The 23,875-nt window shown below is 47.7% G+C and overlaps 1 protein-coding gene across 2 annotated transcripts in view; it reads right to left on the minus strand.

Annotated features, from left to right (window-relative positions):
- The window catches only part of LOC119382568 (CREB-binding protein), a 95,354-nt gene that overhangs the window by 63,297 nt on the left and 8,182 nt on the right, over positions 1-23,875 (minus strand). For both annotated transcript variants that reach the window (XM_049412238.1, XM_037650322.2), the window contains exons 4-7: positions 20,912-21,178; positions 14,316-14,667; positions 13,424-13,591; positions 7,559-7,853 (exon numbers count right to left, since the gene is read on the minus strand). In XM_049412238.1, the coding sequence (XP_049268195.1) occupies positions 7,559-7,853; positions 13,424-13,591; positions 14,316-14,667; positions 20,912-21,178 (1,082 nt within the window). The remainder of the gene's footprint in view (positions 1-7,558; positions 7,854-13,423; positions 13,592-14,315; positions 14,668-20,911; positions 21,179-23,875) is intronic.

Below are 23,875 nucleotides of genomic sequence, written 5' to 3' on the forward strand. Positions count from 1 at the left end.
TCTTGTTGGCGATAAGATGAAGGATTACTGTAGCTTTTTCACTCGTTTTGCTTTCCGGACGGGCGCACAACCATAGAGTTTTCTTCCGTGTGCTCACTGACACAGTTCGCACGCTATGGAAGCGCGCTGGTTGCTCTGCTGCCGGTGAGTCGAGCAGCGATTCTTCCGATTCGGACTATTCCCCAAGTGCCAAATAAGAATCTGATTCACTGGATGTCAGTTTGTCAGACGAGGGTTTTTTGACGAGTTCAGACTCCGATGACGATCAAGGAGCGACATCTGAAAAGCGTGCACGGCGAGTCTTGCTTCAAAGACTATCACACGCTGAAAAGTTTTTAGTGTTGGAGCACGAATATTTTTAACCGGAAAAGTACTCTGGTGCGCTTATTTTTGTATGTCTGTGAGCTATGTTTAATACAATGCATAATTTTTATTTATAAAAAACTGACGTTTTTTAGGATTTTGCTTGATTTTACTACGAATAAACCATGTGTATGTAACAACAAAAATGATTTTTTTTGTCACTTTACAGTCACGAAAAAAAAATGTTATACCCCGGTCACACTGGCAAATTTAGTGTCATTTTGAGCGAGTGCACTTACGCTCACAGAGTGTCACTTCGGCGGCGCGCTGCTACACGAGAAAGAGAAGTGTGCTTTGGAAATGATGGCAGTGGCAATTGGTGGTTCAGTAGCGCAACATATATTTGTTATTTCTGGCCATGCTCGCACTTTAATTGCTTATTATAGGCATGAACATAATTTACAATGAACTTTGGGCGTAAATGTAGTAAATATTGCAACCGCATACCGTCATTGGTCATCGCGAGCCGATACAAGATAGTATCATATCCAAGACGAATCGAAAACAAAAATGGCGGACTCCGGTGCAGAAGGGACGCGTAGTGGTGACTTTTGGAGCGTGTTTTGGCAGCAATCATTTGCTCCTCCCAAAGGCGTATAAGCGCCCGCGTCTCTGCGTCGGACCACGTTGTCTTCGCGGAAGTGGCACCCGTGGCACACGCCATCGCAAATTAAAGAATGACCGACCTGCACATGTGCAAGGAAGTAAACAACGTGACGGACGCGGCCATTGCACGGCATGTGCTCCCGCATACCCCTAGCGGACGTAACCGCAAACTGCCCGAGGGCGAGAGTAGCGAGGTTTTTTGTTGTAGTATCATTTGTTTGAATACATGGCAGTATCCTAATAACGAGAACAATGGTTTAAAAGTACCATGATCGTCGTGTTTTGCATTAGCGTATTTATTTGCAACCTACTGCTGCCGAGGATAGACACCACAGACACTCCGTCGCAGCGAAGTGAGTTTGGCGAACGCACTTGCCGGCAAGTGTACTTTGCAGCGAGTGTCACTAAGCGTTCCTGTGTGACAGCGTGCAAATGACACTACCGGCGAAGTGCACTCGCTCAAAGTGCACTTAAGTTGCCCTGTGTGACAGGGGTATTAGACAATTTTTTCTTAAATAAAATCATGGCCCGTATTCCCAAAAGGCGACAATCGCAAAAGTATCGCCTTTGGTGCGCGCTGATTGGCTATTGAGCAAACCGGAAAAGTTAGGGCGCCATCTGGTAGTTCCGCCGACGTCAATTTTGCGTCATGGCGCGCGACGGTGCTCTCGACATATTTGGAATAAGCGAAGGCACCGTTAACCGTCGGTTCGTGGTGAAGTCTAGCATTTCAGTGGCGTAGGCGGTAGCTTCTAGTATTCAATCCTCGGTGGATATACGCAGCATTTTTTACGCTGAAGCTTTCATCGAGCATTACCTTGGGGTGTTATCAGCACTCGTTCTTTGCCAGCGCGTGTTTGTTCGTGGTTTGAACGTCCCAGGAGCATGAACCGTGCGTTGCTCGCGTGGCTTATCGCGAGCCGGCAACATCTTGAGATCTTGAGACGATGTCGCTGCGGCTGCACGCTACAGCTGAACTCTCCGAGCACGCCGTGTTAAACTCAACGAAAATACGTTTCACGCAAAGTTCAATTCTTTAAATATTATACTGTGCATTAAATAATCGAATAAAAAAAACGTTGAAAGCACTTTCAACACGTCTTAAACTTCAAGTAGCCACAGCCAAGCCGGCCAAGCCTGGCCACTGCGTAGAAGCAGCAGCACACGCTCGAAAACGCCGTACTCGGGTTGCTCTGCGCTCGTACAGTGCGCTCACTCCCGTGTTGTGAGACATTCGTCCTACCAACGGCCAGTTGCAACAATGACGTCACAGGCAAGTCTTTTATTTTACTTATTGAACGCATCAAATTCTACGTCACCAAACGCGATACTGTCGCCTTTTGCGACCGTTTGAGAATACGGGCCCATCTGAAGAATTTATTTCAGCAATAAAAAAATTACACATTTTTGGACTGGATTTCGCGAAAAAATTCGACCCTCAAAGGGTTAAGCAAAATGTGGTGTCATGCACGGTGATCGCGGCAGTGTAGACGCAGCTACTCAAAGGGTGACGACATCAGCATAAAGAAACATGCTTCACTTGATGCAAAAGTTTAGTGCAGCGGCGCGGATGATCGCCACATGCGATGTGTTAAGCAACTCGAGAAAGCTTTGATAGGTGCAAGTGTCACTGAGAAGCAGACCAGCCTTAGCTGGTCTTTCTTCACTAAATAGAAAGGCAGTGCCGAAAAACACAGCTAGCTGATAGCTCTAGTATGTCATTATTTTTTTTAAAACCTATACCGAGAGCCAGTTAGGCACTCCTGTTAAGAAACCGGTCGGTAGTGATAACATTCTTAGAGGTTTTTTTATTATTTATAGAAAGGCAGAGAGGTCGGCCAGACATTTTTAGATATAACTGGACTTCTCAATGGACCTTGCACAACTTTGCTTATCTTAAAATTTTTTCTGGTTTTTACTACTTCGAGTTAAAGAGGTATTACGGTACAGTATATCGGACAACATTGCAATTTATGCACATCACATCCACAGGAAACATGTAAAATATCGCAAATATGCCAGACACTTCATCTCTCGTGCTACTACAACGAAAACTGCATTGCTTCCTTGAACAACCACTATGCTATTGCACCAACTGCATGCGCTGTCATGGCCTGACATATTACCTCTGCGAAAGTACTTTTTTCTACTTGCCACCACATATTTGCGAGTGCACAAAACGCAACTGCCAGCTTTCTCGGCATGCGTCCTGCACTCTCAAACATTGGGATAATCAAGGGACCCACATCACAAACCAGACTAAAACAGCCAGAAAGAAATATAATGTAGGCAAGAGTGTGCATAGCTACGCTATGAGGATGAAAGTGACACAAATGCTGGAAAACAGCCCCTACAGAGGAGGCACTAGCATACACGCAAGTGCATGCATAAAAAAGAGCATATTATTTCTTGAGAATTTGTACTTGTACTGGTATGTGCATCAGTGATGCATCTATCTCCCAAAGCATGCCTTGCATGTGCACGCTACTATTGTTGCCGGTCCTTACATGAGGCACAAAATATGCAAGTTTTTTTTTTAATAATTACAGTGATATGTAAAAGTGCATAAACTGCATAAGCAACTATGCTATTTTGCAGTGGCAAGCATTTACCCCTTTGTAGGACAGTGAAACAAATGTGTACCCATACCTGCCAACCTGGCGACATAGAAATTAGTAAAACTTTCATGCGGCGGGGGGAGGGGGGGTGTAGCCAACCCACTTTCTATTGCGATAGCAATTATATGGACAGTCTCGACGGGTTTTTGGCGTCGCCGTCATGTCCTTCCGGTATGAAGTCCAAATTGATAAGATCCCCCCGCGCATTGTATGTTCTACCGCGGGGTAAAAGCGCGCGAGCGGGGGCGACGAACGCGGCCGAAGCAGAGTTCAAACGAGCCGGCCCATTTCCGTCGATCGGAGGGTGCATGCGATAACATCACCCCGCTCGGGAGGCCTGCCGTCGAAGCAGACAGGAAATGCGCCGCCCTTCTTTAATGAGCCTTAAAAGGCGCGGGGGGGGGGGGGGGGGGTCGCGCGAGGAGCAACTTTGAACTTTGAATCTAAGGGCGCGGTCGCGATCGCTGGCGCGCGCTATCTCGAAAGCCATCACAGCGGGCGGCTCGTAAACCCTTCTACGTGCTGCGCTCTCAACGCGAAGTGACTATGCGGAGAGCATCGCTCCCTGGAGCGGCCGTATTCTCTTACAACAGCGTTTTGTAGTTACGCGAGATCGGATACAAAACAGTTAGCTGCCAGCCTCACTTCGTGTAACACTACAAGTTGTTGCTATCGCATTCATTGCGTCGCCCTTGCGGTGAAACTGTGACTTTTTTTTTTTTGTTTTCAAGTTCGGAGGGTTTTGCCTTTGGCGACAAGCTTAATCATGTTTTTGCAACCATAAGTAAAATCGGTCAGAGAGTAATCAGCAACAACTCCATTGGGCAACAATTTATTTTTGCAGTGACTTTGCTGTTGCGGACTTTGCCCGCTTCAGAAAGTTCTCCGTGTAGCTTTGCTCAAAGCAAGTTCCACTCTGGTGCCCTTTCACCATCAGCGCCTGCTCTCGAGAGTTTCTTCACAGACAAGATGAGCGAAACTCCGTTCGAGTTTTGTTGAAAGTGCTGAATATTCTCTCGCATTCCGCATTACTGTGGGGAATGAAGAGAATGCCCAGCATAACCAATAAAATTCTGTGGAACCTGAGCGATCCGTCAACACTTCGAACAGCTCCCAAACGTGCCCACTGCACGTCCCACCTGGGCTTAAACATAGCAGTCCTACTGCGTCGGACGCGGCAGCCGGTCATACGAAAAGCGACACGAACAATGTAGTCCTCAACGCCGACCCGCGAACAAAGCCCACTCACGCCCACTGCCACATGTTTGCGCTTTGCGTACACGCCAAGGCGGTATGGATTCGTAGCCACCCGCCGAGAAGACGACAGAAGTCGCTAAATGTTGAAGTAGCTGCTGCTGATGATGATAACACAGTGCCGTTTTCGGGGCCTCCGCGACTAGCTACGGCAATGCGCAGTAGCTGATCACGAAGGCCACGCTGTTTTAATGAACTTTTAATTTCTTTTATCGGAAATGATATGTTTTCCGTAAAATTTCAGCTAACATTCGTAAAATCGTAAGCGAGGTCGAAATTCGTACATTTTACGGAACATTCGGAAGAGTTGGCAGGTATGTGTGTACCACTTTTTCACTGCATGTCAAACACTCATAATAAAAAAAAAAATGTCAAAAGCGGTGCCACTCTTACTGGTGGTACCATCTACCGAGGTATTGAAGAAGGCTATTTTGAGTTTTTACTACGCTGTGACATGTGGCGCGGACAGCAAATTGGATTTTGCACGTGCCTTGATTACTGCTCACTATCCACTGCAGTGGCCTAAATGAGCGCCTTGAAAACATTGCTTGAAATATGTCTGTGAAGTGTCCCATTTTACCCGTTTACTAAACAGAACCTAGTGACTCACTTGCAACGCAGACAAATTTTTGCAGCCCTTAATGTTCAGTTTTCTTAAAAGAACCATTCTCGGGCCTGATTTTCGCTGGCGGCGTAAGCCCTAATAGAGCAGCTATCACACTGGTACAGTTGCACATACTATCCAGTGTTTTCATTTTTATTTTTTTGCAGGCTTTATTTGCAAAAGCTAAGTCCATCGGAGTCTCCTTTAGGTGCAGCTAATTACTGTATTCGTGAAATCGAATTGGCTGATGTATACCTGTTGCATGTCGCCTTCGTGTGTGCTAGGCGTAAATGCACAGTAGCTATCTCTGCAGCAAATACCAAGTTCCGCTGTACATTGAGTGCTTGAAACAATTCTAAAAGTAAACAGCCCAATTAAATTTGTAAATAATGTTCCTGTTCAAAAATTCTTTTTTTTTTTTTTTCATTTGATACCATCTCAGGGCAGCGGTACACATGTGTGCCACATTTCATGCCCTGCTATAAAGACAGTGGTACAAATATGTACCATTTTTTTCTCAGAACCTACTCCGCTGACGTTCTTGAAAATAATGTCAAACGCTTTCTTAAGCCATCCTAAATGTTGTTCTGCAGATTTTAAGAAAAAAATTTTTAATTTGAAGGTAGTGCCTCACAAAGGGTTAATTTTGAACAGCATAGACCACTTATAACGTAAGTCGCCGGAGTCGCGAATATCCGCACTATAAGCAGTACCGCACTATAACCATAACAACATTTTTGAAAGGTTGCACGTGTGCAAAACATGACCAACAGGCAGGCACGCGATTCCGACTATTGAGACATGCGATTGGGACGTCAGTTTGCATCTGCTTACATTTGAAAATGTTGAACGGTTAGCGAACGGTTAAGTCGCAGTTTCGCCGCAACGGCGAAGCAATGAATGCAATAGCAACAAATTGGAATGTAACGCGAAGAACGGAAAGCAGCTCAAAATTGCCAGCGTGTCACTCGAGCTCAAAGCACGCACGAAAAGAACGCACACAGGACGAGCGCGAACTATCATGCGTCACAGCTCGATACTTGAAGAACACCGCTGAAACATAAAGCAGGACGCACGAAATGAACGAACAGGTACACACAGGACGAGCGTGAACTAAATGTTGCAATTGTTACTTATTTCTGTTTGAACAGCGCGCTCCTTTCGCAAACGCGACCGCTGCAGCGAGCGAAGTGACCTTCGTACGCTCTGTGACTTCAGCACGGACATCGCAGGGAAAGCACAAGACACACAACCCCCCGCACCCGTTGCGCTCCATCTCACTGGTAATGAAGAAACGCTTATAAGCGCCTGCCGTCTCCGAGTCCGTCCAGCGGTAAAGGGTGTGTATATAACGCTCGCCATTAGCTACCTGCAGGATCTGCATTTCGTAGCGTAGTGGTTAGCGCCACGCGCTGCGAAGCGAGAGGTCCCTGGTTCGATTCCACGCTTCGGAAGCATTTTTCTGAATTATTTTTCTTTGGGGCTTTTACATATAATTTTATATATACATACTTATACATATATGGTGCATGACGGCGACGACAGGGACGGACAAAAACCAGCCGAGACTGTCCATATAATTGCTATCGCAATAAAATTAACCGTTTGACATGCTCAGAATGTAAGCACACCCGTACAACAATTCTGCTAGTGAAATACACCCTCTCATTTGGAAAAGAGGTGCAGGATGCAATGTCGTGCTCATTTCCTTTTATATTTTTCAAATGTCAGCGGCAAAGCTGACTTTCCATTTTTCTTCACTATATTTTGGGCCCTGCCAGGTCCGGAAAATCGGTCGGCGACTTATGTGGAAACACAATAGTTGTGCACTAAATTTTTGGGTCATGTTATGCAGTACACCCTTCCTGTAATATAACTTGGAAGTACTAAAAAAATATCAGAGAAAAGTATTCTAGTGCAATTTGATTCGCACTCAAACTTCAAAATTCAAATTCACTTCCCACGTAAAATTTTGCAATTCACACAGCCCTACTTTGTACATGTGGGTTGGGTCCCAGGAACAAAACACAAGGTTTCCCGCCTCTCATATCAAAGGTAGTGAAACTTGAAATGCCGATGAGCTGCCAATGAGAATGAGCAAGCATGCACTCACATTTTGAGCACCAGGTGATGCCTGAGGTCCCGGGTGACTGACTGGTGCCAGTCCTTAGCAACTCCCCCTGTTGGCTGCGCTAGGCTTACACCACCTGGCGCACCCCCAGGGGGGGCCACTTGGTTTGGGGGAACTATGGACACGGCCCCAGGGCCGCCTTGCTGCTGTTGCTGCTGCTGCTGTTGTTGCTGTTGCTGCTGCTGCTGGTGTTGCTGCTGAACAGCCTTCATCAATTTTGCAGCAGCCATCGCTGCTGGTGACGTAGGCCCACCAACAAACGATGATTGAGGCCCACCTACACCATTAAGGATAAAAAAAAAGGAGACCACCACAATGTATGGCAAAATTAAATGTTTAGTAACATCAATTTTTCATCGACTCCTTCTTCTGGAATGTGCATATCAGACCAAGAAAATTACAAATTCTGTAAGTGGTATGCATTACAGCACAGCAATTACCTCTCTGCAATGTTGCTTCTGTTTGTATTATTCACTGCATTACTGTAAAACCTTGATAGTATTTAACTTCAGGAACGCAGCATAACTACACACTAAGAATAAGGACTGAACTCTAAGTACAGCATAGACCGCTTATAACGTAAGTCACCGGAGTCGCGAATGTCCGCACTAAGCAGTACCGCATTATAACCAAAACAACCTTTTTGAAAGGTTGCACGTGTGCAAAACGTGATCGACAGGCAGGCGCGCGATTTCGACTATTGAGGCATGCGACTTGGACGTAAGTTTGCATCTGCTTACATTTGAAAATGTTGAACGGTTAGCGTTCGTGGACCTGCGGTGCCGACATAACGAACACGGAAAAAATGCGCCGTCACAGGAAGTCGCCGCAGTAACACACTGTGCATGCGCGATGTCGAAAACGGTGGCGACCACAAACCACCACTCAAGTGTTTAACACCCTCACCCGCGTTTTCGTTAAAGATGTAAGTCACCCCTTCTAAATGCAACAGCAGCAAAATGTTTCATTGGCTCAGCACCAAACCGCAACTTCTGTAGTTCGCAGCCGCCGACATGGCAGCTGGCGCCTGTTAGGCCTAGCATGCGCGTTGCAACTCTGCACGTGTTTGGAAGAGAGCGGCCGCGCGTTAGAGAGAAGGGAAAATGCGCGTTGCCTGCACCCAGTTTGTATTTTTATGCCAGAGATGGCGCTGCCTGTCAAGAGTAGCAGCGCCACTAAGCGTTGCTTGGGGAGCCTATGGTCCCCTTTAACGGGAGATGGTGTAATTTTTTTTCTCCCCCCACTCCTGGTTCTTTCGTTCCGCGTCCCCTCCTCCTCCGTAACGCCGTCACCGCTCTCTGCCCCGCCGACGCATCTCCGCTGAGAAGCACGCTCGCTCCCTCGCATCTCTGAGAACGTTCCAGCAGCCGCATTATAACCGGACTTTCATCTCGGGGGACTGCACAATAATCGTTATGCGTATACATGGAGTTCTATGGGAGGGTAAACGGGAGTCAGAAAAAACCTCATTATAGCCGGTACTGCACTGTAAGCAGTTACGTTATAAGTGGTCTGAGCTGTACAAATTTGCACTTACTGACGTGTACCGCTGCTGCCAGCAAATAAACGCGATACCTCAGTAAACATTGCCCAGGGTGCCTACTAAAAGACTTTTACTTTCTTTTTTCCACAGCCTGTAAGGAATTACAGTCGCCGACCATTTATTCGGACTCGGCGGGAACCACTGAGAAGTCTGAATAATAGGGAGTCCGAAAAAAAGGATTCACCAGAAAAAAGCACATTTATGGGCCCAGCGGCCGGAAAAAACTTGTTAGTGCGCGTCTACACATGTACGCTTACGCGTGACCAAGTCGTCCTGTATTTCAGCCAATGCTTGGCCACCCCTGATGGTCGGCAATAGCACTGCAACAGCCTACGCTAAATCCGCATTTGATGGTTGTGGTGTGGGAGGTGCGTCGTCAGGCAGTCACTGTCCACATGCGCTGGTTCGAGTAGCTGACGGATGATCTCATCGCCCAACTCGGCGAAAACTCCCAAGCAACTTCCACCTGGTAAATAATCGCCGCCTTTTTCGCCGTCGTCAGAGCCTTGTAGTTGCCGCGTTCCTTTAGTTCCGACGGCGCACATGAAACGGGCAGCGTCGGAGCAATTTCAGCAGATCAGGCCTCGCACAAGCAGGACAAAAAGCTCGAGATGCACATCAGGCCTAGCCACAGAATCATCTGAGAACGCAAACCCTCACACGCCAAAAGGAAACGACGTTGGTCTAGTTGATGTTGCAACGCTTCATAAATCTGTTGTCGTACTCTCTTTGTCCGAATTAGGATCCACGTCGTACTCGTACGCGCTGTCATTAACCTCAAACGCCACATAGAGCCGATTCCAAGCTTGGCTTGGCTTGGCCTGCTGTTTGGCCGTGGTAGCCGTTCAATGGATACGTGACTGGCTAAAGCCAAAAATCAACCGTTACGTGTAGCCAACAAACATAGCCTTCGAGATCGGTAACTTCTGCGTGGATTTTTGACACGGGCACGATCTCCAGTTATAGCCAGTGCAACATTTCAGTGCTGGCAACCTAGTAAAAATATTGTAAACATTGCTGAGAGCTTGTTGTGGCGTTCAACGTCGCACTCTATCAGCCAGTCGGAGTCCGAAAAATCGAACAGCGGGCTGTGGGGCGTCCGAATTTTCGGTCGTGAGTTTACATTACTTCAATGGGACGAGTGGCGGTGCTGCGAAGGTGTCCGAATAAACGAGCATGTCCGAATTTTCGGCGTCCGAATAAACGGTCGGCGACTGTACAGCTCTTGGGCATGATCGTGAGAGCACACGATGGCAATACAAAAGAACATTTCAGAACTATATGACAGGGAACACAGCGGCAGAGCAGACAATTCATCCAACTTTTCCTCGTGCGTACAAACATTATTTGCAGACACTTCAGAACTTGCTTCCCTGTTCTTTAACATGCTTACACCAATAACCTCTTGTAAGTGACCTTATCCGATGCCATGCATTAAAGAGGCCCTGCAACCCTTTTTCAGCGTGGTCAGAAAACGCTGCCGATTGGTAGTCAAGGCTCCCGAGAACACGCGAGCCAAACATTATAGCGCAGCACGCGGCCTGGAATTTACAATAATTTCACAAAGTCAGCTAAAAAGCGCTTCCTCTTCTTTCAACAAAAAATTATGCTTACGGCGTCACAGGCATGTTCGACACCATTGGCCGATTTGAACGAAGGGAGAGGCCGCCACTCGCCCGGGCGAGCGTTCGCACTGGAAGTACCCCATGCACTCGAAGAAAAAAAAAAAGAAAATGTGCTCAAGGACAGGAGACGCACGTGACGTACCTTCTTCCCCTGTGCCATTCCCTCCTGCTTAGCTTCCAGCGCTTTCGTCGGGGCGAGAGAGGAGAGAAAGCAATTACAGCGTGCGACGAATCTTTGTAACTCCGCTCGTACTGGACGGATTCTAAAAATTTTTGCGGCGTTCGATTTGTGAGCCAATAAGTTCTTTAAGGGGGGAGGCTACCTTCGGATACCAACTTTTTTGTTTATTGAGATATCTTAATGAAATTTTCATGATAGACTCACAGCAAGAGCATTAGAAGAATTACAAAATTTCATGAAGTTATGTTCACTGGTTCTCAAGTTATGGCAGTATGTCAGAATAATGCACATGGTTCTCTTATCCCAGGCGTGGAGAACTTTCAAAAGGTACTGGAACTGTGAAATTAACTGTGATGATTCCCAGATTGATACTTCAGGGGGTAACAGAGCCCTTTTCTTGAATTTCCTTGCTGAAAAGTTTTAGCAGACCATCAAATTTAGTGTTGGTGATTAGGATATTATCAATCAAATTTTGATTAACTATAATAAATAACTGACACAATAAATTGAAAAAAATGGGCTTGTCACCCCCTCAGAAATTTATTCAAGTACATAATAAAAAAAGACTTATGGAAATTCGATGAGTGGTTCCAGAGATATGGCTGGGATAAGCAGCCTCACTAGCCAAAAAAGTCATTTTGAGAAAACGACGTTTGAAAGTTTTGAGCACACATGTAGTTCTAAAATGATCCTGCAGCATAACTGGAGGTGTCCTTTGGCACTCTCTTTCTTTGCCGCCTTTCCATCTTCTCTAGTGATCGATTCTTAGCCTTTTTCAAGCGCAGAGAATCTTTCTCGGCTGCCCGTTATATTGTAATGTGATTAGGCCATATGCTGTGGTGCTTTGCCAGCTTTCTTGTATTCGTGCTATCACTAAGTCTTTATTGCAATTGATCATTGAATAATTTTTATAGGATACTAAGAGTGGCTCTCATCATGACAGCCTATCCCTTCCTCCTAAATAACAGGCAATTACGGCCAAAACATTGGGGGAATAGAAATTCCTTAGCTGTTTATTCAAGACGTGAATTGGGCAGATGTAAATTCATCTCCCTGCTTCACTCAAGCTCACTTGTAAACCTCGACTGTGATGCGCTTCACAATTCACCCGGTTGCGGCGAACACGGTTATCTGCGGGGGTTTTATTTTTTTTCAGATGATTCAAGAGAGCCTGCGGCGATACCACGCACGGCTCCAAGCACGCCTAAATTGCATCAACAGTGCTTTATTTCACCTCGAAGTGCTCGGCCGCGGAGTCCGGGAAATCTGCACGCGATGTTCTGGGTCGCGGGCATTCGGTGACGATGCGCAATATCCCTAGGTGCGGCGACGAAATATCGGCGCGCAACGTGTTTGGTCATGCATTTCGGGACGCTGACGCGAGGCCGCTGCGCGACGAGCTTGGCTGTGGGGTCCGCTGCCGATGCGTAAAATTACCATCCGCGGTTCCGAGGAGCCGGCGGGCGATGCGCTGCGTTGCTTACGAAGAAGCACACTGCCGCAGTTCCTCTAACGCGTTGTTCTTGCCCGCAAAGTTCGAGGTTCGTCTCGCACGCCGGCGCCGTGAGCGGAGTTAGGCCTAGCGACGACTCCGAGCAGTACACGCGCCGGCCGCGGTGCCCGATGTTTGTTTCAAAGTACGTAATGCGTGGTCGCGAGTACAAGGAGTCGTCCCGCGATTATCTTCGTCACTACGTACGAAGTGTTGATAGCAGAACCTCCAACCGCTGATCCGACGAGTCAACTAAAGGGTCGGACCGAGACGCGCGCTTACGACGTTCGCTACGAGCGCGGCATGCCATCGTAATCTGATCGGGCTTCCGCTTGCAGCTCCTAAATAAACCTTGTTAAGTTCTACCGTCGACTTCGAGCCGTGAACACATAACGAATGCGAACGCGTCATAAAGACCGCAACTTTCGACAGCCGTGACCTCGCGAAGCGCAAGCAGCAGCCATGGCAGCAGCCGACGATCCTGACGATCCCCCGAAGCGCGCATCGGACCAATGGCGAGGCGCGCTGGGGCAACATGGCGGACGCGGCCAGTCGGAGGCCTCGAAACAACCTTCGGACATTTGCTTTTTGTGCGATTGTTTTCGAAGGGAGGAGCCAGCTGAGGCGGGGAATTCGAAGACGGAGAAATGCTCGTTCCGACGAGACCAAAATATCGGCGAACGGTGGCGCCGTTGCGGAGCTATTATTTTTTGAAAATCAGTGTTTTTTTTGCGATTTCCGCAATAACTTTCGCCACCGTGGCAGGCGTAACAAATTTTTTAAAGCACTTCTACGTAGTTTTTGGTGAAGATATTTTGGAATCTGATAGAAAAGGGTCTACAGAAACTGAAAATGCGATTTTCAAAAAAACCGATTTTATGCCATTTTTCGCGATACGAAAGGCGCGTCCCCCCTTAAGTGAAGCCATTCCATGGCTACTTGGAAAAGTGTTGCAGGGCCCCTTTAAAGCCCACAGACACAGCACGTCCCAGTGATGAACAGCTACCTTGAGTGGCAGGTCCCAGGGGAGGCCTCTGGGGTGCTTGGGCAGCCATGGAGGAAACCACAGCTGGAGGAGTCCCCTGAGATGGAGCTACAGAATTTGGGCTGGGCCCTGTGAGCAGATCCTGAGGGCTGCAATGGCTAGGCCCAGGTGGCACTTGCAGGTCATTCACTGCACAAACAAAGAGGACTTACTGAAAATCCAAATCCTAATAATTTCGAGAATTAAAGCAGCACATTCTCCCTGTTGATCTAGTACTTGCAGAATTGGGCTAAAAAAATGTTCATTACACCTGAAAATTTCAGCAATCTGTTTGGACATCACCCAGAAAGATAAGAGGGTCTGGGAACATGACAGACCGTTTTGCAGCTCACAAGTGGGCTTCCCTGCCCTGCACATAAGCCCTATTGATGGCCGCACCAATAATCGTTCAACAGGCTCCTGTAGCCCTTCTTAATGATGAAATACTAATCAGGTTTGGAGCACACAAAATCTATGGCATCATGGCAAAGTGATACAGAAAACATTATGGTGTATTTTTTTTTTCTTTCTTGTGACTCATCAAGAGTCCTTTCAAGAGTCGCTTATCGTGGTAGTGTACACGGGCTATTCACAAGCACAGCTGTGTCTCTTAACCCTTTGCGGTCCTGTTGTCGGACTCCTGCCAACTATGCAACCCGATTGCAGCGATCCATGGTTAGGCACTGCTTGACAAGTTCTTCCGTGGTTGATTTTCCTTTTTCTCATTGCATTACGCATCATCTCTATAAGAGTAAGTACACTTCCTTTATTTGAACTTTGCTTTCTTTAATTTAGGACCACTTAAGACAAAAGGTGGGTAAAGGTTTCGGACCACGAAGGATTAACATGCAAACAGCAGTAGGCCCCCACTTACTCTGGGCAACTGGCTGCCCCCGGTTGACCAGCTGGCCAACAGAAGCCCCACCGGCTGCATTGTAAGGAAGGCCCAGGGCTGCGTACGCCCGCTGCATGTCAGCTGGTGCAGGGCCCTGTCCCGATTGGCCAGGCGGCACTGCAGCACCAGCCTGCTGTTGCCGCCGATCCGAGGCCTGCTTCAGGGGCAGGCAGACGGGGCAGTCGTTGCGCGTGCAGTTTTTCCAATGAGAGATGATCTGCCTTGAGGAAGCACAGTGGGGCACAGGGCATGCCTTTCCTGCCTGGCAGTTGGTCATGTGGTTCAACACGTTCTTCATTGTTCGGCAGTGGGGTAATGAGCACTGGCGAACCTGCACGGTACACAGAAGCATGTCTTGTGCAATGGTTGCATGTATTAGCAAGTACAGTAGACTCTCAGTAAACGGACACCTCTTTAACGGAATTGCTGCTTAAATGGAATAACTGCCTCTAATATGGTTGGTTTCATACTTGCGTTCTGCTTCCCCGTTTCCATCTCTCAGTAAACAGAACTCCTGTTAAGCAGAACATATTTTACTGGTCCCTTCAGGTTCCGTTTAATGAGAGTCTACTGTAAACACTTCCTGTGACTTCAACCATGGTATGGCACATATTTTGTAAAAGTAGATGCTATTAACAAAAGTTACACACAGTTGTACATTGTGGGGATTGAGGCTTGCCCGTCGCCATTGTGCGGGTTTTTCGCCTATTTCTGCCATCCTCATGTCCGATCATGACGCTCCCCTCCTCCGCCGTCCTACGGCGCTGGGCGAGCGGGGGTAACGTTAACCCCCCTCACCCCAGCGCCGGATCTCGACGGTGGCGCCGTGTTAAGCGTCTCGCGAGACGTTTTGCGCGGCGGGAGGAGAGGCAGACTCTCTGGACGTCGTAGGGTAAGCATGTATTTTCTTTCCCGTCCGTCGGCTCCTTTGTTTTGGGCTCGCTCGGACGGAGTTCACTAACAGTGCCTTGCGCCAGCGGCAAGCGCTTACCTTACATTGTCCTTTTTCGAACGCTAGGCTGAAGAGCAGTGCGGTGTGTACGCGCGTGGTCTTACTACGCTGAGGCCGTACCTATCGAAGCCAACGCGAGCGGAGTTTGCCCTTGCTCGAGCAATCGGGCCCTGTGGTGGCAGATCGTAAGAGTACGCAGCATAGTCGTAAGGGACCGTTCCCCTCAGCGGCGTGTCGCCGTGAGCCCTTTTGCCCGCGGAGACGTGCTAGCGGCACCCTTTGTGTTGTACTTTCGCCCGTGGCGTGGTTAAGGGGGGACGTGGCTTTCGGTACCAACTTTCTTATTTCTTCATGGATTTTGATGAAAATTGGCACACTTATTTGAAATGTTTTTTTAATGCTACTGTATAAATTTCATGAATATATCTTTACAACTTTTTGATGTACAATATATTTCACCTTCTGCTCTTGTTCCGAGCCTGACTCGCTTAAAAAATGCGATAGGAAACTCGTTCAAAGTGCTATGCATTCTAAGATGTCTGATTGCAGGCATGACATTCATAGATTTTTTTTATTTGCAACAAAATTTTTTTTAGTTTTCATTTTTCATGAGGTGACTGTGCAACAGGCATCGAGGCTTTGTGCAACTCGTCAAATAGCTAATTATCAAAAGGCCATACTGAAAAAGCAAGAATGTCACGCCCTGAACTGTGCTTCAAGGAATATAGAACAAAAAACGGAACTGAAATAGACCCAGCGGTCAGTGAGAAATCAGCGGAACAAGCGAAGCAGGAAGCAAGAAAAGTCGTTTTGAGAAAACGGCTTTTAAAGTTGTACCAACGATATTACTTCATCAAAAGGCACTGGAGTCGTAATCTTTTGAGTCCTTCGTAATGTGCAGTTTCTTGAGTGCCCCGTCTTTAGTTTGAGGTGCCTTGCTTCTCTAAAACACAAGAAGATTGTGATCTTTAATGTGTTTTATAAGGTTGGACCTCCTGCACGTGTGGCCTTTCATCTGTTGTGCCTTTGTTTTCTTTCTTTTTTCTTAAAATCCTTTTCTGATATGCAAAGAACATGTAGCATGACTTTTAAACGAAGTTATGAAGTGGTGTAATAAACATGACAAAAAACAAGATATTGTAATCCAAGTAGGTCATGTACTATGAAGATTTGCCAGCTTTCTTGTATTCATGCTCTCATTAATATAATTAACAGTCTTGATTGCAATTGATAATTGAATCATTTTTATAGGATACTAAGAGCGGCTCTCATCATAACAACCTATCCCTTCCTCCTAAACAGGCAGTTATGGCCAAGACATTAGTGGAATAGGAATTCCTTAGCAGTTTATTCAAGACGCGAACTGGGCAGATATGAATTCATCTCCCTGTTTTACTGGTCAAGGTAATTTGTAAACCTCGCCTGCGATGCGCTTCATCATTCACCCGGTCGCGGACACGGTTTTCTGCGAGGCTTTTATTTTTTCAGATGATTCATGAGCGCTTACGGCGATACCAAGCACGGCCCCAAGCGCACCTAAATTGCATCACCGGTGCTTTATTTCACCTTAAGTGCTCGGCCGCATAGTCCGCGAAGTCGGCACGCGATGTGCTGGGTGGCGGCATTCGGTGACGATGCGCAATATGCCTAGGTGCGGCGACAAAAAATAAGCGCGCAACGTGTTTGGCCTCGCATTTCGGGACGCCGACGCGCGCCCGCTGCGCGACGAGCTTGGCCGTGGGGTCCGCTGCCGATGCGTAATATGACCATCCGCTGTACCGAGAAGCCGGCGGGGGACGCGCTTCGTTCCTTGCGAAGAAGCACACTGCCGCGACTCCGCTAACGCATTGTCCTTGCCCGCAAAGTTCGAGGTTCGTCTCGCGTGCCGACGCCGTGAGCGGAGTTAGGCCTAGTGTCGACTACGAGCAGTAGACGCGCCGGCCGCGGCGCCCGATGTTTCAAAGTACGTAATGCGTGGTCGCGAGTACAAAGAGTCGTCCTGCGATCATCTTCGTCACGACGTCCGAAGTGCGCATAAGCAGAACCTCCAACCACGGATCCGACGAGTCAACGCTAGAGTCGGTCCGAGACGCGCGTTTGCGATGTTCGCTACGAGTGCGGCGCGCCATCGTAATCCCACCGAGCTTCCGCTAGTAGCTCCAAACTAAAACGTAGTTCTTGTTCAAAGTTATCGTCGAGCCGTGAACACAGAGCGATTGCGAATACGCCACGAAGTAGCGCGACTTTCGACAGCCGTGAGCTCGAGACGCACGAGCTGCAGACGACGATCTCCCGGAGCGAGCATCGGACCAATGGCGAGGCGCGCTGGGGCAACATGGCGGACGCGGCCAATCGGAGGGCTCGAAACGACCTTCGAACATTTGCTCTTTGTGCGGTTGTTTTCGAAGGGAGGAGCCAGCTGTGGCGGGGAATTTGAAGACGGAGAAATGCGCTTTCCGATGAGCCCAAGATATCGACGCCCGGTGGCATCGTTGCGGAGCTACGATTTTTTGAAAATCAGTGTTTTTTTTGCAATTTCCCCAATAATTTTCGCCACCTCGGCAGGCGCAACAATATTTTTATAGCACTTCTACGCGGTTTTCGGTAAAGATATTTTGGAATAGGATATAAAAAGGGCTACAGAAACTGAAAATGTGATTTTCAAAAAATCGATTTTTTTGCCATTTTTCGCAATACGAAAGCCGCGTCCCCCCTTAAGCCTGTTTTGCTTCTCCCGCCGCCTTTGGGAGCAGGCGTTGTAATGCGTTTTGTGGTGTTGCCGCAGGCAATAAAGTGTTGCGGATCTCAAGAGCAATACTGTGTACTTGCCGCGCTGCGCTCGGCGCCTTTGCGCTCGAACGTGCGTGTGCAGCGGCGCGCTAGTTCACGCGAGGCGACGGCAGACGCGGCCCTGTGGCTCGCTAAGTCCGAACCCACGCTAGTGGCCGTACTCCTGTGAGATACGTGCACACTACGACATGTGTTCCTAACAGGTTTAGGGCCAATATTACAGATTACAAAACCTTTCTACCTCTAAGCTTCAGAGAAGAAACCTTGCTTTCAATCAATCAACACGCAACTTTCTTTTATTCTTTTTTTATTATTTTTTTACTCATCATTTTAAGGGGAGACACTCCTCAAGACTCTTTCTCCCTTTTTATTTCTTGTAATAGACACTAGAAAGGTCTGCCATTTCCATAGTTTTTCATGCATACTTCAAATATGCCATCACTTTTCGTTCAGCTGCTACAGTTCTCGAGTTGCCATATTTACATGATTGTAAGTCGACTCGAATGTACGTCAACCCCCCCCCCCCCCCCCCCCAAATAGCAGGGCTAGAATAATAAATGCGTGAAGGCATTCATGAAGGAAATTTACATAGTCTCTGGACTGACTACACGTTGACTGACTCCATAGTTGGAGTTGGTGCCTATCCTGTCATGAACTTCTCTGTCCTGTCCTCGTAAAAAATAATGCTGGAATATTTTAAGCAGGAATGTATCCCCAACTAGCCCTACAACGTGTTTTGTAAAATAAAAAAAAGTGCGAATTGCGGTGCCCGAAGATCGCTTCACGGCAGTGCTTCACAGCTAAGCAGGGAAGCTAGCTTCGCAGCAATACGCAGGGATCATTTTTAGAAAATTTTCCACGAATCTTTGCTGAGAGTGCGAGTTATATGCGAGAAAATACAAAATATATTACAGGTAGAGCAGGAACGCAAGCGTAATGTCGTAACCATGCCACAGCGTCCCTGATTGCTAGTTTGTCCCTCCGTAACTGGCGCTACTAGTTTCTGTTTCCATTCTAAGTCGACCACCCAACTTCGGATTTCAACTTTTAATAAGGTAAGTCGACAATCGTGTAAATACGGTATGCCACACACATTGGCAGAAAGTTACACTTTTTACAGGCACTCTTTTATGTACTAAATTTTCAGGAAAACCATGGTGTTTAATCTTATTTGACTCTTAGTAAATTACAAAGTGCTTATGTCTATCCAGACACTGTGCAAAAATATTGAAACTAAGCAAAAATTAAACTTTGCTCTGCAACTAATTATGTTCAGTCTCCCTTAAAACTAAAACCTAATACTTTCACAACAAATGCTAGCAGATGCAGTAAAATCTTGTTACAAGAGACATGGTTACAACAGACACTCGGCTATAGGAAACATTTGAAAACGTTTCAGCTGGTTTTCCTATATCCACCATGTTAACAACATTACATACAAGAGACATGGTCACAAGAGACGCTCAGTTACTAAGGGCAACTGTAAAGACCCCAGGAGTAAATTCTTCCCTATTTATAGAAGAGACACAACCCAGACATGCTCACGCAATGCAGCCGACTTCATATCCGATGTCAGATCATTAAGGGCATCTTACACCATTTCCCTAAATACTTGTGACGAGCTTTGTACTTCTGATCACTGGAACTGCGACTTGACGTACCACAAAAAGGAAAAAAAAGAAAAAAAAATGCGGACAACTCTATCGCGGCTCCACTCTTCTGCCAGGGTGTGAGCGCACCACTGTCTAATGGCGGCGTCGCACTGCGTGGCGCGAAATTCAGAACATTGTACGTACCAGTTGTAAACATTTTGCTTCCTGCGTTCATTTTGTCAGCAACATGGCTCTTTGGATGTCAACTTCTCAACATTCATAAATTTGAACAGATACACGAAATTCAGAACATTGTACGTACCAGTTGTAAACATTTTGCTTCCTGCGTTCATTTTGTCAGCAACATGGCTCTTTGGATGTCAACTTCTCAACATTCATAAATTTGAACAGATACAAACACCTGCAGCCACATGTCTCAATTCTCGGATACACACAGCAGCTTGACCAACGTCTTGCACATGTGTGGCCATGGAAAAAAATTATAACAGCTTCGCATTAGTCGTACCAAGCCTGAAGGAAGAGCGCAGTTGGGCAGCCTTCCTTGTTTTTCTTTCTCTCTTGTTCCTTGTATCTCTTTTTCTGTATGTTTCTATTTCTTTGTTTCTCACTCTATTTCTTTCTCCCTTTCTTTATTGCTTTCTCTTTGTTCCCTTTCTTTCCCTCTCTCTATTTATAACTTCCTCTTTCTACCTCTCTCTTTCCCTACCTCTCTTTCTCCATTTTTCTGTCAATCTTTTTAGGCCTTTATTTTCCTTATTTCTCTCTATTTTTCTCATCCTGTTTCTTTCTATCTCTTCCTTTCTCACTCTCTTTTTCATGTGTTCATTTTCGTTTGACACTCGCATCTGCTGTACACGGTAGTGGGGCTTGCCCAATTCCTGTGGCGCATACGTTCCTGAGGAGTTTTGTACGACGAAGCGCAAGTTACCGATAGCTTAAACAGCTTCATTGTAAAGAGAATGAAGAGAGCGTGTGCCGGTTCATGATGAGGATCATTTTTTACGACAAAGCACAAGTTACTGACAGCTTAAACGACTTCGCTGTTAAAGAAATGTTTTGGTGACTTACGCTGTAAGCATTAGAGGAAATAGCATTGCTCCAAGGGGTTCTGCATGACTAAGAACGCTGCCCAAGACATACCATGAAATTGTGAGGAAACAAAATGGCGTTGTGGTAACCTATCGCGCAGCAACAGCTTCTTAATAAATTATCGTACACACCTCTCCGTTAGCTGCCTGGGACTCCCTCCGCTGGCACTTGTGTGCGTGCAGCAGGAGCACAAGCTGCTGCTGGATGAGCTTGCGTTTCTCGGGATCAGCTGTTGAGGGGGCCGCTGCCGCAGGAGGTGTACCAAGCGGCGGACCACCTCCACCAGGATGGGGAGGCGGCGGCTGCTGGGGGGGCGCCACACCCGGGGGTGGAGCTGCCTGCCCCATCGGAGGACCAGCCAGCTGCTGCGCCTGCTGAGGTGGTGGCTGCCCGTGTTGCTGCATGAGCAGAACAAACCGTCAGCGGCACCACAAGTTACCACCAAGGAACAGTCTGCGCATACGGGAATGCTGGCGAGCTTTAAAAAGCAAATTTACCAGATAAAAGAACACATTTGAAGTGTGAATGAACACTAACTGCATAGACACACAAGATGATGATGATGATGATGATGATGATGATGACAAACTTTATTGCAGTTGCCCTGAAGGGGCTTTGCTGATGGTCGAGGCCCCTAGTCGAGGGTACCGCTGGCTCTCGCCATCCTCCCTGGCCTATGGACCAGCCTGATCTGGTCGTCGAGGACAGAGCTGGACAGCAGTGCCTCCCATTGCTCACTCGCAATGTTTAAGTTGTGGTGTTCTAGGTTGTGTAGCGTGCACTCCCACGTAATGTCTCACAGGGTTGGTGTAACCCCGCACTATGGACATTCGAATGTCACTAGGCTATGGGGTGCATGCGATGTAATGTGTGTAGTTTTTGTGGGTGCCTGTTTGGAGTCTTCGCCATGCAGTGGCCTCCTCTGTTGTAAGCTTTTGATAATGCAGGTGGCACCCTCTGTGGTAATTCAGTATTGTGGCATACTAGAGGTCGACTGTCTCTGGGTCCTCTGCAGTCAACGTAAGGAGCACTCGGTTGGGTACAAAGCCTCGAGCTGCTCGGTCGGCATGCAGGTTACCAGTGATGCCAGCATGTCCCGGTATCCATATGATGGTCTGGATGCTGCAGTCCTCCTTGCCTTCCCTTGGTATTTGTGCAAGGACTTGTGCAGCAGGTGCACCATTTCTGCCCTGTAGGAAGTTCCTGCAGGCCTGTGGGAGTCCATGAGTATCGTCAGCGGCCTGTTTGCATGCTGGCCTTCATGGATGGCTAGTGCAGTGGCCAGCTCTTCGGCTTCTGTGATCTTGCAGGGGCGGATCGATGCACCAGAGGTAACGTGGCCTCAGAAGTCGCTTACTACTGCCACTGCGCCCTTAGTCTTCCTCCCATACATGGCGGCATCCGTAAAACGGGCCGCAGTTCGAAATCTGTACGTTTTCTGAAAGTAGTGGGGCCTTGCTCTTCTCCTGCCAGTGTAGGTTGGGGTCCATGCTGCTGGGATTGGGGCAGTGTGATACTCGTCCAGAACATGACAAGGTATTTCACAAGTTTCCCGGGCTCTTGTCCTTGAAGCACGGAATCCAAAGGTTTGTAGGACCAGCCGGCCAGTGCGAAAACGCTAGAGTCTTGCTGCGAGACGTGAAGGCCTTCGGCAAGTTCGCTGAGGGTGTTATGAAGCCCCAGTGCCAGCAATTTCTCAGTGGATGTACTTATCGGCAAGCGGAGAGCAGTCCTGAATGTCATTTGCAAGAGGGTGTCGGGCCACATCGTCTCAGATTGTGTGAGATGACAATAGGATAGGCTGTATGCGATTCTGCTCACCACCAGGCTTACAACGAGTCGGAGGGTGTCTCTTTCCTTCGTGCCTCTGCTCTTGGATGTTACGTGGGATATCATGCGTGATATAGCCTCGAAACTGGTTTGGAGGAGTGTAAGGGTGTGGGTGACCCACTGGTTACTCTGCAGCCACATGCCCAGCATCCTGATCAGTGGTTTCGCTGGTATGAGGCTTCTGTTAAGTTTTCGTGACAGGTCTGCGGGGACTTTGTGGTTACTTCAGCCTCGCCATACTCATAATATTTCAGATTTCTCTGGGGAGCATTGCAGTCCCCATTCGCTCACGTATTATTGGATGACGTGGCAGCCATGGCGGAGACCTTCTACTTCCTGCACCTTTCGTGCTAGGCCGATCATGGCGACGTTGAAGAGCATGGGTGATACTACAGCTCCTTGAGGTGTGCCCTTGCTGGGGGGTTGGTATGCTGGGGTCTGAAGCTCTCTGATCTTCAGCTCCGTCATGCGGTGGCTTAGGAAGCTCTGAATGTACTTGCACGCTCTTCCGCCACAGTTGGCGTCGGCGAGCCCCTCCAGGATTCCTCGGTGGCTGATGTTGTCGAAAGCCCCTTTTATGTTAAGAGGACGTGTTCACCGTTGCGGGGAACATTGCTGAGAATCTCTTCCTTGATTTGGAGTAATACGTCCTGCGAGGACAGGCCAGCATCGAACATGGTGTCCGACAGGTGCTTGTTATCTCCCAAGTGATTCTGTAGTCTTGAGTTTATGGTTCTTTCACACACCTTGCCGAAGCAGGATGCCAGCGAAATGGGTCCAAGGTTTTCAATTGCCAGTTTCTTGCCTGGTTTGGGGATCACGATTATTCGTGCATGTTTCCACATCTCTGGCACTGTGCCTTGCTCTCAGTGGAGCAGGACCGTGAGCCATGAGTGGGAGATGGCCCTTAACGATGAATGATGTTGCGCAGTTGTATCAGTTTACCATTAAAGTCAAATCTCAATACAGTAGAATCTCAGCGATACGAAACCAGTTTATACGATTTTCGGTCTGGTACAAATTCTTAAAATTCCCCGGCCAAATTCCATTGTGTCCAATGAACCAAAATTCGAATCTTCCGAACACTTTTCCACATTGTGATGTGTGAGACGAACTTGGGTACCAAAACCGTTGAGCGACCGCCAGCAGCAACGCGCTCTGCAAGCTCTGGAATTACGCGCATGGCCAGTGCACATGAACTGAAACCTGAACTACTGTTTGCACAAGCCCTGCACACGAAGCGACGGTCACTGTCGACACAATCG

This window comes from Rhipicephalus sanguineus, chromosome 2, assembly GCF_013339695.2.
Source record: "Rhipicephalus sanguineus isolate Rsan-2018 chromosome 2, BIME_Rsan_1.4, whole genome shotgun sequence".
Classification (NCBI taxonomy): Eukaryota; Metazoa; Arthropoda; class Arachnida; order Ixodida; family Ixodidae; genus Rhipicephalus; species Rhipicephalus sanguineus.